Below are 20,630 nucleotides of genomic sequence, written 5' to 3' on the forward strand. Positions count from 1 at the left end.
AAACGCCCATTCAAATTCCCTTTCGCCTGAGCAGGGGTACAACCTGCAGCTCCCGCCAATTCACTATCAAAATCTACCAAATCGTTCGGATTCTGTTGGGAAGGATCTTTCCTGGTCTGCCTAGTGTCATAACGCTTCGACATCGCACCTCTTCCTTTTCCTCTACCTGGCTGCTTAGACGAAGTCGGAGCCTTGGAAATCAAATCAATAGCTCTCAAATCAGACAACTGACAAGGAACCTTGCATACTGGGCACTCTGCCGAAGTCGTTAAACAAGCCTCAATGCAGGACCTGTGGTATTCATGGTTACATCGATGGAGTTTCATACAATCTTGTCCTTCTATCATTGGTTCCTGGCAACTCAAGCAAACTTTAGACCCACCCAAATCCAAAGAAACGGATATATCTTCGGTACCTGGCGCTAAAGACGGAGAAGCCGGTGGTGTTCTATGCATGGTCAATCAAATTAAATTTTTTTTTTTTTTTTTTTTTTTTTTAATTGTTTAAAATATCATCAAAGGACTTAAAAATTGAATTAAGTGCTATAAATTTTCAAAAATTCGATCAAACGATAAATTCATAGAATGTTGTGTTTCTTTTCTTTTTGGTATATAGATTTGGAGATGAATTAACGAACAATTCAATGATGGATATAGGATTCAAACAGGTCTATTGATATTTAAAACAGTATTCACGCCCAAATCAGATCAAACCAGTAAAGGCTATCCAGATCTGACACTCCTTCTAAATCTAAAAACGGATATGCGGTCGCAAAACAGCAAACCCATATTTTCCTGCAGTTAAATCTAGCACTGATAACTAAGTTCTGTCTTTACATGTGAAACTTTAAATAAAAACGGACATAACTTGACTGATGTCTTCAACATTAATTCAGACTATAGAAAACGAAGAACAAGTAACCCATCGGTTAAACTCTCGAATTAATGAGCCTCAAGAATTTAAATTCCAGAAGGGATTGATCAGTATTTACTAAAATTCTCCTTAAAATTGCCTTCATCAGTGAGCTATGCTTTAAAATTGAACTCTAATAAAATTTAACTATGGATTGAGCAAAAAGGACATTTCAAGTTCCTTATGCCCCACGTTGGGCGCCATAATCTAATATGTAATGTACAGGTAGTGTATCAAAATACATCAGGACAAGTCCCTTATATAGGCAACCATATTTGAAGGATAAACCATGCTAGGAAAAGGACGATAGGAGCCATTGATTGGGCTAGCAAGCAGTCGACTGGGGGGTTCGTGTCCTTTCCTTAACAAGTCCCAAGAATGTACGACATAATTAAAATTATTGTAGACTCCTAGTTTATTTATAAGCTCTAATCAATAAATGAAATGGACCGACTCATCAGGAACATAACCACAACAAAAACAAAGCCCCAAATTCCTGTGAAATTTACTAATTTATTATGCAAAAATATCCATCAAATTGCCCTAAATGGTTCTCTAGATGTTCTGAGAAACCCTCGCATCATTACCCACCCTACCGATGGTTCTACTAGCGAATATTTTTATATAGAACCCCATAATTAATGCTATTTATCTGAAATTTTAACTCATCTCTCCACTATAACCCTTCGGAAAAGAAACACTCATAAATTTTCTATTTCAATGACATATTCAATAATTAGCTTATTTTATTAAATATAGAAAAAATTCATAGTATGTATAAATTGTACGGATATATATTCATAGAAATCAAAAAAAAAAAAAAAATATTTAATAACTACCGCTTTTTGCATAAATGACTTCATTTCTGTTAGTTTATAATAAGTGAAAAAAAAACATAGAAAAAAAAACATCTAAGGAATACTTTCTCTCATGATGGGCTTATTACTTTACTTTAAACGCAAAACTTAGATACAAAAACGTCCATAAGCTGGTTTTTGTAAAATCAGTTTCTCTAGGTACAATGGCATATACATATCATAAATATTAGAATTTACTACTCAGTGGCATTTAAAATTCCATCACTGGCAAAAAAAAAAAAAAACTATCATGAGAGTAATTTTATTACTGAATGAATCTGTTCTCATTGATAAATGGAATGTGGGTGTCAAAGCAAGAACCAATTACATATCTATGCATAGTAAGTTTTTTTTTTTTTTTTTTTTAATTTTTTTGGTTTTCTTACTATACCATTTGTTGTTTTTTTTTTCTTTATTTCTTGTTTGTGATTCTTTTATGAATGGAAAGGTTTCATTGATTATTGCTTTGAACACATTTCAAATAGTTAGGGCAAAAACAATTCATTGAAATAAAACTGTACAACAACTACAAAAGCTTACATTATTGACTCACCAAGTTTATGTCCATCGACGGTTGAAGAGGGCCCTTTTCTTGATCGATGCTGTGGCGATATTAGGTGGACTAGAACTTTTTGCCTTAACTCATGCTTTTGCAAATAGTGTAGCTTAGGGTACTATACTTAATTCTAATTTAGCCTAATAAAAGTAAAATTTAATTATTAGCAAATTATTTTAAAAAAAATGTTGGTATTTTATGAAAACAAAATTTAAGGTTTTTATATGACGAAAAAATATAAGAAAATACTTTTCTGTGATAAGTTATATTAAGTTACCCAGTCCCATCATAGAGTAACTTTGAAAAACCCAAATACGTGAAATTTTACACAGGCTGCATGTCTTAACTGGTGTCTAAACAAATACCATGGTCGGGTGTGGGCCTCTGTCACAAGTGTTGCCTTCTCTCAGAACCAAAATTTGAAGAGGTGCGTGGTCCGCCTCTGGGATTGCATGTGTGGTATGGAATGGACTCTTGCGCTGAGAGTAACTAAGTCAAGACAAGCAATTTGCAAACTAGATCACATTGGCTGGAGGCTCTTGGGTGGATGTTATGAAGTGATCACATGCACTTTGTGGTACTTTGTCAGACAATGATAATGGGCTGCTGAACGGGCTTGGTATCCCGTTTCGATTTGCGTAGCTATGGCTTGTCTTAAAGTTGCTATCTTGGCGTGGAGTTGCCTCAAGTCCCTCGTGATTCGATTGGCTGGTATGGAATCCACTTTTGTGTGGTTCCAAATCAAACCAGTCCAAAATATTCGGATTCACTTAATAATTTAATGTGACCATTTAAATAATTGTTGACGAAAAAAGTAATTTCTTAATAAAACAATTTATATGGCGGGGAGATCTTTTCCCATTAATCAAATCAGACTATCACTTTAACTTATGATTCACGCACTTAAAACTTCAATGTGATTCGTTTGGTAGATCAACAGAAAAAAAGGTTATAGGATTATCAAAACGTGGAGGAAAGTTCTTTAGCGTGCTTGGTATCAGTTTGGCATGATGTTCAGTCACTCATATGATCTATCTCTTCCAGTTCGATCAATTGTCATTTAATACCGTTTGACTAAGAAGGTACTGTATAAACATAAACATTGATCTAACTCTATCAGTCGTACAAACCCATGAGGAAAAGGTGTAGTCTTAATAAAAATATACAACAACGAAAGGAGTCGAAAAATTAATTATTCGCGAACAGCAAAAAAAAATTTTAAATTAAGTATGAATGAATATTTGTAAAACCTAAACAATGCCATAAGATTTCCTTTGTTTAAGTAATTTTAGAAAATTTATAAGAAGGAAAAAATCATTAAGAAGGAGAAAATTGAAAATATAGGAGAAAATTTAAAAACTCACAAATCGACCATTACAGGGATGGGGTGGTTCCCCAGACTCTTAACCCTGAAAAATATATCAGCATCGGGCCATACTCTCAAACCTCATATTGCCATTGGTTTAAGGGGAGTTTATGGAATGAAGCGTCCCCAAACACTTGGCCCCAACTATTGATTATGAAGTTAGTTTTCCAATCTCAAATACCTTTCATTTAAGCCACATATTACCATGGTCGGTAAATTTGTATTCTTTGAGGAAGGGGCGTTGTCCCAAATACATGGTCACACATTTGGATATCATATTCGTATTCTACTTCCAAATACCTTTATTTGAGCTCCATAAGGGAAAGGGGTAGACCTCAAGAAAGTTGATCCCGAAAGTGGGTATACATTTTGCGCTCTACTCCTCTAATACCTGTCATTTGACACACAAAAGCTGTTAGCCCTAAAAATAATCATCATCGTGAAATACTCTTAAATATCATTTATTTGAACCCCACATCTCCATTGGTCAAATTCGTTTGCTAATCTCAAATACCTTTCATTTAAAAGGTATGGGCCATAAAAACTACCAATAGCGAGCTCCACTCTCTTTAAGACCCAAATTGTAATGGTGAGAAAATACATCCTATTTGGGGGTTGTTATGGTGGTGGGATGTCCCCTATACAGTAGGTCCCGAATGTTTATATCAGATTCATGGTCTACTCCCAAATACCTTTCATTTGAGCTCCATTTTTCCATAGGGGGCGGCCACTCAGTGATTTGGCTCTGAAAATATTAATCAGATTCGTGTTATACTCTAAAAAACCTCTTATTTGAGCCTTAAATTGCAATGGTCAGCAAATACTTCCTATTTGGGTGGTGTTATGGGGTTGGGGTGGCCCAATAGACATTTTTTTCGAATATTGATATAAGATTCTTGCTTTACTTCCAAATGCCTTTCATTTGAGTACCATATTGCTATGGTCGTAAATTTGTCCCCTTTGGAGGATGTCCTCGGGGGTGGCCGGCCGCCAAACACTTGGTCCCATATTTGGATATCAGATTCGTATTCTACACTCAAATACCTTTAATTTAAGCCCCATATTGCGATGGTCAGGTCAGTAAATAAGTCCTGTTTGGGGAGTGTTTTGGCGAAGGGGTGGACCTCCAGAAACTTTGTCCCACATTTGGATTTCAGATTCATATTTTACTCGCAAATGCCTTTCAGTTGAGTCCCACATTGCCATGGTCGGTAAATATCACCGACTTAGGGGTGTTTTGGGGCTTGGGGTGGTTCCCCAAACACTTGTTCCGATAATTGGATATCAGATACGTTTTATAATCTAAAATACCTTTCATTTGAGTCCCATATTGTGGTGATTGGTGTATATATATATTTTGTAGGTTTTGGAGGTGGGGCGCCCCCCTAGGTACCCCATCCGAAATTTGGATATCAAATTTTTGTTTGTGGGTTACTTTAAGAGAGCACACAAAATTTCGCTTAAATCGCACCACTCTTCTCCGAGATCTGGCGTTTCTGAAAATTGCGGTAAGGGGGAGGGTCCGATCCCCCTTCAAAAAAATTTTGTACCCTATTTTTCACCACGGGATCATTATGCACCATCTGTGAAAATTTCAAGAAAATCGGTTCAGCCGTTTCTTAGTCTATAAGGAACACATAAACAAACAAACAATCAAACAAACTTAGAAACAAACACAAATTGATTTTTATATATCAGATGACCGTCTGTATCCCATTGTACATTGCTCACTAGCCCCATAAGTAGATGCCAAATTTATTTTCGTTTTTAATGAAAGTAAAATTCCGAGTAAGTATCCCTTGTCCCATAGGTATGCTGTCAACATTTTTGTTGTTAATGAACAACTCTTTTATGCTCAATATTCCATATTTGAATGGCAAATTGATTTCAGTTTTTCATAAAAGGACAACTCGTAGTAAGAATGTCATATAACATTGCTAGGTTATCAACAATTTTGTTGATAATGAAAACATTTTTCATGCAAACAATTCTCCTTATGACACTGAGCACATCTCTTTTCAATTAACATGGTATAATTCTATCTTTCCTATATCGCTTTGGCAATAGCATTTAAGAATCGATTCCCAAATGATTGCTGGCTATCAATTGCATTTTCTGGGACCATGGTAGGTAGCATTTTTACAACGAAGGAGTTCCCATAACAAATTGTCAACAATTCCCCAGTAAAATGCAATGCAATGAAGCAAACACTGCAATAATATCCCCATTGTGATGCAAACAAGAACGAAGAAGAACAAAAAATGGCAAATGTCATGTTACAAGTTGGAGCATTTATCACGTCATATATCTAAGGTTGGGCTTCCTTTGTCCTTCTACGGAATAATCACACCATTATTCATTCCCAATTTAGAATGTTTACATGCCACCAACTGGGATCATGTGTGCAAGTTGTGCTTTAAAGGAAACAGGAAGTGGTTTATAACTACATATCCAACGTGCTTTTTAAGTCCTTAGCAGAATCTATAGTCGCTAGGAGTGCCATATACCATGACAATGGTATAGTTTTGTAAACTGAAGGCAAGGATAAGTATGTTGAAAATATTTGCATTATTATTTAAGCTTAAGGATTTTTAGTAGTACAAGATGTACAAATAAGTTTATGGAGGTTTATACATTCAGGGATTAAAGTTTAAATACAGCTTTTTAAAGAGTTCTTAGTAATTTTGTACCATAAAATTTATTGTTGAGATTTGCAAGTGCTGAAAAATTCTCAACTTGTCCGATTGAGCTGACATTTGATACGTAAAGAACAGTTATACCTTTTAACACTATTACAACATTCCAATCACCAACCCTAAATTGACTACTTGAGAGAAGAGAAGATTTGATTTCCACAAAGTAATTCGTATATAAACAAAGCTAATAATGTATGCGAACATTTTGAGCAATATTCATGGTACCTAAGATTGGTATGGCAGAATCGTCTTGACCGCTCTTTCCTAGGGCCAATAAACAATACAGTCCCTTATTTGAAGCGTGTTTCCTCGTATTGATTTATCTCTTCATAGTAAACAGACAGATCTCGAAGACTCTTAGTCTGGCTCAATTATAAGTCACTCTCAAGAACCTCTCTTAGTCTGGCTCAATTATAAGTCACTCTCAAGAACCTCTCGGCCCTCCTACATGAAGCATTTATATTCCATTTTGAAGTATTTTAACTTAGAAAACTCCTTTTGTGGGTAATTTACAGAGGCCGAACCGAGAGTGAACTGTGTCGCCCGGCTTTACGTTGCTTCATTTGTTGGGGACACACTTTCCCGGCTGTGGTTATATGGGTCAGGTGATAAGTGTTTTGAATCCAGTAGAGGACAATGATATCGACGTGTTGGCTTTCCCATAGCTCTTAAAAAATTACCCTTTAGAAGATCTACCATTTATGGAGAAAATACATCTTGGAAAAGTTATAGGCAACAAGTAAAACTGTGCTAAGTTCGGCCGGCTCTAATGTTATGTACGCACCACCATGGATGACATTTCTCAAGTTTTTTGCTCGGTATCTCTTGATAGGCAAAAAGGGCAATGGATAAAAATTGCTATACTATGGGAGTTATATCAGGTTTTGCACCATTTCGCCCCATCTTTGGTTTGAATGTCCAAATCAGATGAGAATTGCGCACTCTAGAACCTGAAGAAGTATTATTGGGAGCATGGCAGCGGAGTCGACCGAAGCCGAGTTTTTGAGGCCGGAGTCGAAGTCGGAGTCGGACGATTGAGCCGGAGTCGGAGTACAATCCCAACCAACCCATATTAATACGAAGTATTCGGGCAAAATTTCAAGCGGATAGCTTCACTCCTACGAGAGACATTGTGCTTTCGATTGACGGACGGACATGGCTAGATCGACATAGGATGTCATGACGATCGAAAATATATTGGGTTGCCCAAAAAGTAATTGCCGGTAATATAGTAGTAATATAGTCGGCGTTGACAAATTTTTTCAATGACTTGTGACTCTGTAATTGCATTCTTTCTTCTGTCAGTTATCAGCTGTTACTTTTAGCTTGCTTTAGAAAAAAAGTGCGCGAAATTTTGTTGACATTTGTTTGTTTGGCGTCAATTTTAATACGGGTACCACATTGAAAGAAATTCATTTAACAAACCGAATCAACGCTTATGATATGCACCTTAAACGCAATGAATTCGATCCGTTTTTAAAACGAATCATAACTGGAGACGTTAGTCGAAAACGATCATGGTCCAAGCATGGTGAACCAGCTCAAACCACTTCAAAGGCTGATATCCACCAAAAGAAGGTTATGCTGTCTGTTTGGTGGGATTGGAAGGGTGTGGTATATTTTGAGCTGCTTCCAAGGAACCAAACGATTAATTCGGATGTTTACTGTCAACAATTGGACAAATTGAATACAGCCATTATTGATTAAAGTTCATTCTAAGTTTTATTAAAAATGAATTTACTTTCTTTTAAAAAATCCGCAATTACTTTTTGGGCAACCATACTTCATGGGGCCTTCATGGGGCCTTAGACGAATAGTTCGATGTATTACAAACGGAATGACTAGACTGGTGTACCCCCATCCTATGGTGGTGGGTATAATAAGATAACGAAATCTTTTCCTTTCAAATCATTGGAGGAGCTTAGAGGTATGAATCCAGTAAATTTTAATTATCCATCTACTCATCAAAGTGGTACGAGAGGGGGCAAAAATAATGTGTGCTGGTATCATTGTCAATGCGAGTTCAACAACACGGATCTGAGAGAGCAATACTATTGAGGAATCACAATGGACCACAATATGGCCCCGGCAGATATGTGGAAGTCTATGTCTGGTATCATCTTCATCCAACCTAGAAGGCTGTTCCGAATTCCTCATCGGCGAAAGTACTCAGCAGATTGTTTATAGTAATCATAACCCAGTTTTATACCACCCAAAGTCTGTGGTAAGAATAGAAACTTCTTCCATCGCACATGCAAACCAGACATTCTAGCGAGTGGTCTGACAAGTAAGTACGACTTAATGATGAGCAATTTCGATTATCGCATGTTATGTAATTTTCCTCATATAAAGTTGTGCTATTTCCTTCATCTTCCCATTATGCAAAATTGTCAAGTCAATAATCTTTGAGCATGACAATAAGTATGCAGGGAATATAAGAATAACTTGAAAAAAAAAGAAACAAAGAAAAACATGATAAAGTAGCTCACTTACCATTTATAACATTTAACGTCACAGTCACACTGGGGCTATTTGACGGACTACATGTGTAATTGCCGGTATCACGTTTTTTCACCGAGTCAATGATTAATGAACCGATCTGTTGTTGTTGTTTATCACCCGTGACATTATTCGTTAGCCATTACAGTTGTAGTTGTAGTTGGCGTAAAGTTGGCGGTATTTCATTTTCGTGTGTGTGTGTGTGTGTGAATTTATGCGCCATCACCATTGCGAACAGTCCATCGTTGTTGGTATGATAATCGTTTTTTAATATTCATCCCAGACACGTGGATAAGCATCAATATCGTTGTTGTTATCATGATTATCCATCCAATTGGTGTTTGACAAGGATACACGAACGAGCAGTAGGAGGGGTAAGTTGATTTAATGCAATGGCCACATGAAATGACAGAGAGAGATAGAGAAAGAATAATAAATATAAATATTTTAATAATGTAGTGAACTTTTGGTCTTATAGCCTTGTCAATCAGAGTGTAATACAGTTTGATGAGAGGAGTTTAAACTTAAATGGTAGCAGTTTTACAAAATTTATAAATGGATTATATGACGATATTGGCAAAGTTGAAAATAAGCATTTAATTTGATTTTTAATATAAAGGACGAAGAATGTAATAATTCGGACGAAATGAATCTTGAGAATCCACCATAATAAGGGACATATTAGCCGCATATCTCTCATCTTAATCAACTTCTAATACTACAATATGTGTTTATACCCACCACCGAAAGATGGGGTATATTCATTTTGTCATTCCGTTTGCAACACATCGAAATATCCATTTCCGACCCTATAAAGTATATATATTCTTGATCAGCGTAAAAATCTAAGACGATCTAGCCATGTCCGTCCGTCTGTCCATCTGTCTGTTGAAATCACGCTACAGTCTTCAAAAATAGAGATATTGAGCTGAAACAGATTCTTTTTTTGTTCATAAGCAGGTTAAGTTCGAAGATGGGCTACATCAGACTATATCTTGATATAGCCCCCATATAGACCGATCCTCCGATTTAGGCCCATAAAAATCACATTTATTATCCGATTTTGCTGAAATTTCGGACAGTGAGGTGTATTATGCCCTTCGACATTTTTCGTCAAGTTGGCTCAGATCGGTCTAGATTTGGATATAGCTGCCATATAGACCGATCCTCCGATTTAGGGTCTTAGGCCCATAAAAGCAACATTTATTATCCGATTTTGCTGAAATTTGAGACAGTGAGTAGTGTTAGGCCCTTCAACAACCTTCGTCAATTTGACTCAGATCGGTCCAGATTTCGATATAGCTGCCATATGGACCGATCAACCGATTTACGGTTTCGGGCCCATAACAGGCGCAATAATTATCCGATTTTGCTGAAATTTGGAACAGTGAGTTGTGTTAGGCCCTTCGACATTCTTCGTTAATTTGGCTCAGATTGGTCCAGATTTGGATATAGCTGCCATATAGACCGATCCTCCGATTTAGGGTCTTAGGCCCGTAAAAGCCACATTTATTATCCGATTTTGCTGAAATTTAAGACAGTGAGTTGTCTCAAGCCCTTCAACATTCTTCGTCAATTTGACTCAGATCAGTGCAGACTTGGATATAGCTGCCATATAGACCGATCCTCCGATTTAGGGTCTTAGGCCCATAAAAGCCACATTTATTATCCGATTTTGCTGAACTTTGGAACATTGAGTTGTCTTAGGCCTTTCAACATCCTTCGTCAATTTGACTCAGATCGGTCCAGATTTGGATATAGCTGCCATATGGACCAATCCACCGATTTACGGTTTCGGGCCCATAAAAGGCGCAATAATTGTCCGATTTTGCTGAAATTTGGGACAGTGAGTTGTGTTAGGCCCTTCGATATTCTACGTCAATTTGGCTCAGATCGGTCTAGATTTGGATATAGCTGCCATATAGACCGATCCTCCGATTTAGGGTCTTAGGCCCATAAAAGCCACATTTATCATCCGATTTTGCTGAAATTTAAGACAGTGAGTTGTTTTAGGCCCTTCAACATTCTTCGTCAATTTGACTCAGATCAGTGCAGATTTGGATATAGCTGCCATATAGACCGATCCTCCGATTTAGGGTCTTAGGCCCGTAAAAGCCACATTTATTATCCGATTTTGCTGAAATTGAAGACAGTGAGTTGTGTTAGGCCCTTCAACATCCTTCGTCAATTTGACTCAGATCGGTCTAGATTTGCATATAGCTGCCATATAGACCGATCTCTCGATTTAAGGTTTTGGGTCCATAAGAGGCGCATTTATTGTCCGATGTCGCTGAAATTTGGGACATTGAGTTAAGTTAAGACCTTTGATATACGTCTGCAATATGGCACAGATCGGTTCAGATTTTGATATAGCTGTCATATAGACCGATCTCTTGGACTTAGATTTTCGGGCCATAAAAAACGCATTTATTGTCCGATTTCGCCGAAATGTGGAAGAGTGTGTTGTGTTAGGCACATCTATGTTCTTCTTCAATTTGGCCCAGATCGGTGCAGATTTGAACATAGCTGGCATATAGACCGATCTGTCGATTTAAGGTTTTGGGTCCATAAAAGGTGCATTTATTGTCCGATTTCGCCGAAATTTGGCACAGTTACTTATGTTAGGCTTTTCGTCATTCGTGTCGTATATGGTGTAGGTCGGTTTATTTTTAGATATAGCTACTAAAAAGACTAATATTTTGTTATACACAATTGAACAATGACTTATTAGTATTGGTCAAAATCGGAATATATTTCGATATTACTGCTATGGGACATAGGATATGCACTTTTCACCGGATTTTGATGAAAGGTTGTTTACATATATACCTGAGGTGCTGGGTATCCAAAGTTCGGCCCGGCCGAACTTAACCCCTTTTTATTTGGCTCTAATTTCAATAGGCTTCTTCGCTAGGCCAAAAAACATGCCTGTACCAAATTTGAAGACGATCGGATGAAAACTGCAACCTGTACTTTGTACATAAATTAACATGGACAGACGGACGGACATACAGACAGACGGACATTGCTAAATGGAATCAGAAAATGATTCTGAGTCTATCGGTATACTTATCAATGGGTCTATCTCTCGTCTTTTTGGGTGTTACAAACAAATGCACTAAGTTATAATACCCAGTACCACAGTAGTGGTGTAGGGTTTAAAAATTTCACTATTCCCTTAATTGGATTAATTAAAATGTTGATTGAGATTTAATACAATAATTTTTTTTTTAAGAATTATACCATCAGAGTATTACCTATTAAAATTTCTATTTTTTGCGTAGTCTCTATTTTGTAGGCACTCTGAATTTTAAGTCGTAATTTTCCCCTAACTAAAATTATAAAAATATTAAATAGGAGTGTGCCACCTAAAGTTGCCAAGCAAAATTTATATTGAAAAATTTGTGATATTAAAAATCACTCAAATTACATTCTTTAATATGACCTTCATCATACATATTCCTCGGGATAATGGTCCCTTTGCAGATTTCTCATTTTTGTGAATAATAAATTATATTTAATAGACATGTACCCTCATTTGTCTTCTTCTTATTTTAACTTTATTTCTTTTTTTTTGGCAATTTCCTTGTTGAATTACAGAGAACGAAGAACAAAACAAAAAAAGAATGTCAGACAAACATAATTAGATTAGGGAATATAAAGTGAGTTCAGGTCAATTCTCGTCCAATACCAGCAGCAGCAGCACCAAACAAAAGATCTAAGTGCAATTCAGCTTAAATATTCTAAAGCTACGTTGTCAACATTACAAAGGCTACTTTTAGTCTGGGGTTTCATTGTTTCCAAGAAAACTGAAGAAAAAAAAAAAGTCAATGAAATCTTCAAAAATGTCGTTATTAAATTACAGTATGTAATATGAGAGTTCATATCGCTGTGGAGTAAGTGAAGATATTTTCGTTTCTTAACAGCTCATATTATGGCGAGACAATGTAATTTTATGTGGCCTCAGTCATATCTGGATGGGTTGAATAGATATGATGACTAAGCACAGCTTTTTGTGTTGCTGCTAAACAAAAGAAGAACACAAAGAAAGAGAACCCTAATTTTTTCGGGGAATAGCTTAAAGAATTGGCGAAAAATTGCTTGAGAAAAAAAATCTTACAAATACAATCGATGGATGTGTATGTCGTACAGTGATTTTACCATAGGTTATTATACCCAACACCGAAGGATGGGGGTATATTCATTTTGTCATTCCGTTTGCAACACATCGAAATATCCATTTCCGACCCTATATAGTATATAGGGTCCGCCTGTCAACAGACAGGCGGACAGATGGACGGACATGTCTAGATCGTCTTAGATTTTTACTCTGATCAAGAATATATATACTTTAAAGGGTCGCAAATGGATATTTCGATGTGTTGCAAACGGAATGAAAAAATGAATATACCCCCATCCTTCGGTGGTGGGCATAAAAAGTATTTCGAGATTTTTTCGATTTTGAACCGAAATGAGGAGGGCCCCTCAAATAAAATCATGACTATGTCGTTGGCTCCCATATAAAACGATCCCCGATTTTGATTTCTTGAGCCCTTAGAAGCTATCCGATTTGGCTGAAATTTGGCACAACGACTTCGGTTATGGCTTCCAACATCTGCGCCTAGTATCCTCCGAATCGGTCTAAAAACTGGTACGGCCTCCTTTTAAACTGATCCCCAGTTTTGACTTCTTGAGCCCTACAATCCTCAATTTTCCTCCTATTTGGCTGAAATTTCGCAAAAGAACTTCTGTTATGACTTTCAATATCTGTGCTAAGTATGATAAGAATCGATTTATAAGCTGATATAACCCCCATATAAACCTTCTCCGGATTTGACTTCTTAAGTACCTAGAACCTGAATTTTCAACTGATTTGACTGAAATTTGCCACAAAACTTCTTTAACCACCAGACCCGAGAACGTCTAGTATGGGCTACATAGGATATGGCTGCTAATAAACAGATAAGTTATATATTTATAGCTTTTCCAAAGTTTGGCTCTGCCGAAATTAATGCGGTTTTTATTTCAATGTATCAGAGCATGGAATAAAACACCTTCACCTTTTGCTCGATATAGGCATGCCTCATGGCATTTGCGCATTAAATTATATATAGCCTTTGGACTTTTATTTGAAATAATTTCTGTCGTTATTTTGAACCTTGAAAGAGAATTGCGTTGAATTTTCGTTTAATAACACCATTTGTATTTATGTGAGTATTATTTATGATAATATTTTTAATTACAAAGGCACACAAATAAATAAACGCACACACGCACGCACACAATGAAATGAGCTGCATTCCCTGTGGCATTATAATGTCGTTCTTTCTCTCTACCTTTAGGACATTGTGTACAAGTCAATGGAGAAGAACTTCTTGATGGGATACGTGTGTCGAGCAAGTCTTGCAGCATAATAACAATGGCAGCCAAGATAAATTGAATTATTACTTTTCTTAACAAGTTTGGGCTGTGGACCAACCCAAATATTGTTGACATTCGGCAAACAATGGGATGTGAATCTATGCAAACAGAGGGAGCAGTACACCTTGGGTAAGATATTTGTATGTGTGAAGTATAAAGCAGATATTAGATGGGAGCGAAATAATATTTTTACCAAAAAATATAAAAACAAGTTAAAAGGTGGTAAGTTCGGCAGGGTTAAACTTTTTAGTAACTATATCCAAAAATAAACCGATCTGCATCATATACGACCGGGATGTCGAAAAGCCTTACTGTGTCAAATTTCAGTGAAATCGGCTTATAAATGCGCCTTTTATGGAGCCAAGACTTTAAATCGAGATATCGGTCTATATGGCAACTATATCCAAATCTGAACCTATCTGAGCCAAATTGAAGAAGAATGACGAAGGGCCTAACACATCTCACTGTCTCATATTTCGGCGACATCGGACAATAAATGTGCTTTTTATGGGCTCAAAGCATTAAATCGAGGGATCGGTCCTTATGCCAGCTATATCCAAATATGAACCGATCAGAGCCAAATTGAAGAAGAATGTTGAAGGGCCTAACGCAACTCACTATCCCAAATTTCAAAATCGGATAATAAATGTGGCTTTTATGGGCCAAAGACCCAAAATCGGAGGATCGGTCTATATGGCAGCTATATCCAAATCTAAATCGATCTGCGCAATATTGCAGAAGAATGTCGAAGGGTTTAACGTAACTCACTGTCCAAAATTTCGGCGACAATAAATGGGCACTTGATGGGCCCAAAACCTTCAATCGAGAGATCGGTCTATATGACAGCTATATCCAAATCTGGACCGATCTGGGCCAAATAGAAGAAAGAAGTCGAAGGGCTTAACAAAACTCACTGTCCCAAATTTCGGCGATATCGGACAAGAAATGCGCCTTTGGTGGGCTCAAAACCTTAAATCGAGAGATCGGTCTATATGGCAGCTATATTCAAATCCGGACCGATCTTTGCCATATTGAATCGATCTGTGCCATATCGAGTGGCTTAACTTAACGCACTGTCCCAAACTATGGTAAAATCGGACAATAAATGCGCCTTTTATGGACGCAAAACCTTAAATCGAGAGATCGGTCTATATGGCAGCTATATTCAAATCTTCACCAATCTGGGCCAATTAAATAAAGATATCGGAGGGCGTAATACTACTTACTATCCGAAAATTCAGCAAAATCGGATAATAAATATGGGGTTTATCGGCCTAAGACCCTAAATCGAAGGATCGGTCTATATGGGGGCTATATCAAGGTATAGTCCGATATAGCCCATCTTCGAACTTAACCTGCTTATGGACAAAAAAGAATCTGTGCAAAGTTTTAGCTTAATATCTCTATTTTTGAAGACTGCAGCCTGATTTCAACAGACAGACGGACGGACATGTCTAGATCGTCTTAGATTTTTAAGCTGATCAAGATTATATATATTTTATAGGGTCGGAAGTGGATATTTCGATGTGTTGCAAACGGAATGATAAAATGAATATGCCCCCATCCTTCGGTGGTGGGTATAAAAACTAAAATCATATGACCTATATCCCATATAGATATCTAAATCCATTATACAGCCAACCTATGGTCTTATATACGCTATTAAAAGTATATTTATTCTACCCACTCTATGTGTTTTATCCATACCACTAATGTCACTTTATCAGCTTTTGTCCTTCCCCTACAGAATGCATCACACAAAACAAACGCACCAAAAGTTGACTCTCCAAATAAACAATCGGACAATCACACGAACACAACATATATGCTTTATTCATGCATGCTACCTTCCAATCGACTTGAGTGTCTACACGACTGTCATGTAGATGCATATGCTTACGAGAATATCCTCAGAAGTGGCGCATAATAAAATCGTCCTTTTCGGTGTACTTAACTTATTAAGTAGCTGTGGAATCACCTGTGATCTCAATGACAACAAAAGCGACAGCTAGGGCATTTATATACAAACAAACAGATTGCATTGTATGCTAGTGTGTGTTTGAGCTAACGTATAAAAACACACAAACACACACACACACAGGCAACCAAATATAATCGTCCCAAGTAGAAGTGTGCAAGCACATAAAATTGATAAAAGATATAAATGATAAATATGTACAGGAAGAAAATTTCTGTATGGATAAGTGTGGGAGCATTATGTGGTTTAAAGTGGAAATACTAAAAGAATGAATGAAATTCGGCTAGTAGAAACATGATAGAAATTTGACGAAATGTTTGCATAAAATATAATTTTCGATCAAATTTTGAATGGACCAAACTAGAAAAGGATGTCGAAGGGTCCCACACAACTCGCTGTCTCGAATTTCAGCATAATTGGGTAATCAACGATCTTTATATCTATAAAATACTGTTATGTCCGATCGAATATGTTAAAGTTTAGTGTAACTCAATGTGTCAAAATTTCAGCAAAATCAAGTAAAAAGGTTAGGTCAGTTTTGATTTTAGTGGCAGTCTGGCATCAGACTCACTAAGACGTTTTCGTCCATTGTGGTGCCACAAGCACAGAAGATGGAAGATGCCTTCTAGTTCCTACCGTTGAACTATCCAGGTCACTTTAAAAAGTCCAAAAACTTGCAAATGTTCGCATCCGCTAAATCAGACAGGCTCTCAAAGATATGAGAACCTAAAGTGGAACTACTTCCGACACATAAGATGTTCTATAGTCTCTTCTTCTTCGATGTCCTCTTCTACGAAAGTCGTTACTGGCAGCCTTCAATCTGTCAGCATGTTTCCGATTAGACAGTGGCCTGTCCTGATGGACACAATGACTGAGATGTCTGTTCTCTTCTTCTTCGATGTCCTCTTCTATAAAAGTCGTTACTGGCAACCTTCAATCAGTCAGCATGTTTCCGATTAGACAGTGGCCTGTCATGACGGACACAATGACTGAGAAGTCTGTTCTAGCCAGTGACAGCAAAGCGGTATACCTCTTCAAGTCTAGATTAGGCCACATAGTGTTGGAATGCTCACAGCCTCCTCTATGTGACCATCTATCACTCGTTGCCCTTCGGGAATGATCTTGAAAACTTAGCTCACATGTCGCCAGAGGCATACTCCACCACGAGTATATATGTTAACCACCTTTCGTCATAATCTGGTGAAAAAAGCATTATGTATGCCCCCATAGTAGCTATATCGAAATATGGTCCGATTTGGACCATTGGACATTGAGTAGTTTAATAGTACAAGCCATTGTTCAATTTTTCTAAAATGTTCCAATTGTTCCAAACATAGACCGATCTGAACCAAACACGGCAAGGATGTCGTAAAGTCTAACATAAGTCACTGTTTCAAATTTCAGCGAAATCGGGTTATAAATGCGCCTTTTATGGGGCCAAGACTTTAAATCGAGAGATCGGTCTATATGGCAGCTATATCCAAATCTGGACCAATATGGGCCAAATTGAAGATGGATGTCGAAAGTACCAACACAACTCACTGTCCCAAATTTAATCAAAATCGGTCAGTAAATGTGTATTTTAAGGGTCCAAGACGTTAAATCGAAATATCGATCTATACTGCAGCTATATCCAAATCTAGACCGATCTGGGCCAAATTGCAGAGGGGTGTTGAAGGGCCACGCACAACTCATTGTTCCAAATTTTGGTGAAGTTGGACAATAAATGAACCTTTTATGGGCCCAAGACCTTAAATCGAGAGATCGATGCATATGGCAGCTATATCCTTATCTAGACCGATCTGGGCCAAATTGCAGAAATATATCGAAGGACCTAACACAACTCACTGCTCCAAATTTCGGCGATATCGGGCAGTAAATGCGACTTTTATGGGATCCAAACCTTGAATCGAGAGATCGGTCTATATGGCAGCTATATCCAAATCTGGACCGATCTGGGCCAAATTGAAGGAGGACGTCGAAGGGCCTAACACAACTCACTGTCCCAAATGTTGGCAAAATCGGATAATAAATGCGCCCACAATCAATATCAATTTCCGACCTTACAAAGTATTTCGGATCGTAGTAAAATTCTAAGACGATTTATGGATGTCCGTATGTCTGTTCGTCCGTCTGTTGTTATCAAAAAATGAAATATTGAGCTGGAATATGGCACATATACGTCTTTTGATGTACGCTGGTTAAGTTCTTGAACGGGTCAAAACAGACCATTTTTATACCCTCCACCATAGGATGGGGGGTATACTATTGGTTGCCCAAAAGGGTAATTGCGGATTTTTCATATAGTCGGCGTTGACAATTTTTTCATCGACTTGTGACTCTGTAATTGCATTCTTTCTTCTGTCAGTTATCAGCTGTTACTTTTAGCTTGCTTTAGAAAAAAAGTGTAAAAAAAGTATATTTGATTAAAGTTCATTCTAAGCTTTATTAAAAATGCATTTACTTTCTTTTAAAAAATCCGCAATTACTTTTTGGGCAACCCAATAATATCGTCATTTTGTTTGTAACTACTCGAAATATTCGTCTGAGCCCCATAAAGTATATATATTCTTGATCGTCATGACATTATATTTCGATCTTGCCATGTCCGTCCGTCTGTCCGTCAGCCCGTCCGTCCGTCCGTCTGTCCGTCTGTCTGTCGAAAGGACGCTAACTTCCGAAGGAGTAAAGCTAGCCGCTTAAAATTTTGCACAATCACTTCTTATTAGTGTAGGTTGGTTGGTATTGTAAATGGGTCATATCGGTCCATGTTTTGATATAGCTGCCATATAAACCGATCTTGGATCTTGACTTCTTGAGCCTCTAGAGTGCGCAATTCTTATCCGATTGGAATGAAATTTTGCACGATGTGTTTTGTTATTATATCCAACAACTGTGTCAAGTATGGTTTAAATCGGTCCATAACCTGATATAGCTGTCATATAAACCGATCTTGGGTCTTGACTTCTTGAGCTTCTAGAGGTCGCAATTCCTATTTGATTTGGCTGAAATTTAGCATGACGTATTTTATTCTCATTTTCAACAACTGTGTCAAAAAAGGTTCAAATTAGCTCATAACCTGATATAGCTGTCATACAAACCGATCTTGGGTCTTTACTTCTTGAGCATCTAAAGGCGCAATTCTTATCCGATTGGAATGAAATTTTGCACGGTGTGTTTTGTTATGATATCCAAAAACTACGCCAAGTATGGTTCAAATAACCTGATATAGCTGTCATATAAACAGATCTGGAGACTTGACTTCTTGAGCCTCTAGAGGGCACAATTGCTTACTTTCAACAACAGTGTCAAATAGGGTTCAAATCGGTTCATACCCTGATATAGCTGCCATATAAACCGATCTGGGATTTTGATTTCTTCAGCCTCTTGAGGTCGCAATTATTATCCGATTTGCCTGAAATTTTGTACGATGGATTCTCTCATGACCATCAACATACGTGTTTATTATGGTCTGAATCGGTCTATAGCCCGATACAGCTCCCATATAAATCGATCTCTCTATTTTACTTCTTGAGCCCCCAAAGGGCACAATCCTTATTCGAATTGGCTGACATTTTACACAGGTCTCCAACATATAATTTAATTGTGGTCCAAACCGGACCATATCTTGATATCGCTCTAATAGTAGAGCAAATCTTTTCTTATATCCTTGTTTGCCTAAGAAGAGATGCCGGGAAAAGAACTCGACAAATGCGATATACCTGTCATAGACCGATATGTCGAGTAGGGGCCTGAAGCTCTTAGAAGCTTTATTTATTACCGGATTTCGTTGAAATTGGAAATAGTGAGTTGTTTTAATCCTCCCGATTGCAAATTGCAAATTTAGCCCATGAACATTTCACTAAGGAACAGGGGCAAACTTCTCACATATCAACGAGTGCATTCCGATTTAAGTTTTAAGCTCAATGATAAGGGGCCTCCTTTTTCTAGCCAAGTCCGAACGGCGTGCCGCAGTGCGATACCTCTTTGGAGAGAAGTTTTACATGGCATAGTACCTCACAAATGTGGCCAGCATTAGGAGGGGAAAACCACCTTTGAAAATTTTTTCTGATGGTCTCGCCAGGAATCGAACCCAGGCGTTTGGCGTCATAGGCGGACATGCTAACCTCTGGGCTGCGATAATCCTCCCGATATCCGAGTAAAAGTATGAGTATGAGTCAAATCAGACTATAGAGATATAGCTGTCATAAAGACCGAACCTCCGGTTTAGGGTCTTAAAAATCATAAAAAGGTGGGTATCATACCCGAGGTGGTGGGTATCCAAAGTTCGGTCCGGCCGAACTTTATGCCTTTTTTCTAGATTTTATTTTATTTGCAGAGAGGT

The 20,630-nt window shown here is 37.5% G+C and overlaps 1 protein-coding gene across 4 annotated transcripts in view; it reads right to left on the minus strand.

The window, feature by feature from the left end:
* LOC106091405 (hemicentin-2) overlaps positions 1-20,630 on the minus strand; it is an 844,000-nt gene that overhangs the window by 14,034 nt on the left and 809,336 nt on the right. For all 4 annotated transcript variants that reach the window (XM_059361549.1, XM_059361550.1, XM_059361548.1 and 1 more), the window contains one exon: positions 8,881-8,986. In XM_059361549.1, the coding sequence (XP_059217532.1) occupies positions 8,881-8,986 (106 nt within the window). The remainder of the gene's footprint in view (positions 1-8,880; positions 8,987-20,630) is intronic.

The sequence above is a fragment of the Stomoxys calcitrans genome, chromosome 2 (assembly GCF_963082655.1).
Source record: "Stomoxys calcitrans chromosome 2, idStoCalc2.1, whole genome shotgun sequence".
Lineage (NCBI taxonomy): Eukaryota > Metazoa > Arthropoda > Insecta > Diptera > Muscidae > Stomoxys > Stomoxys calcitrans.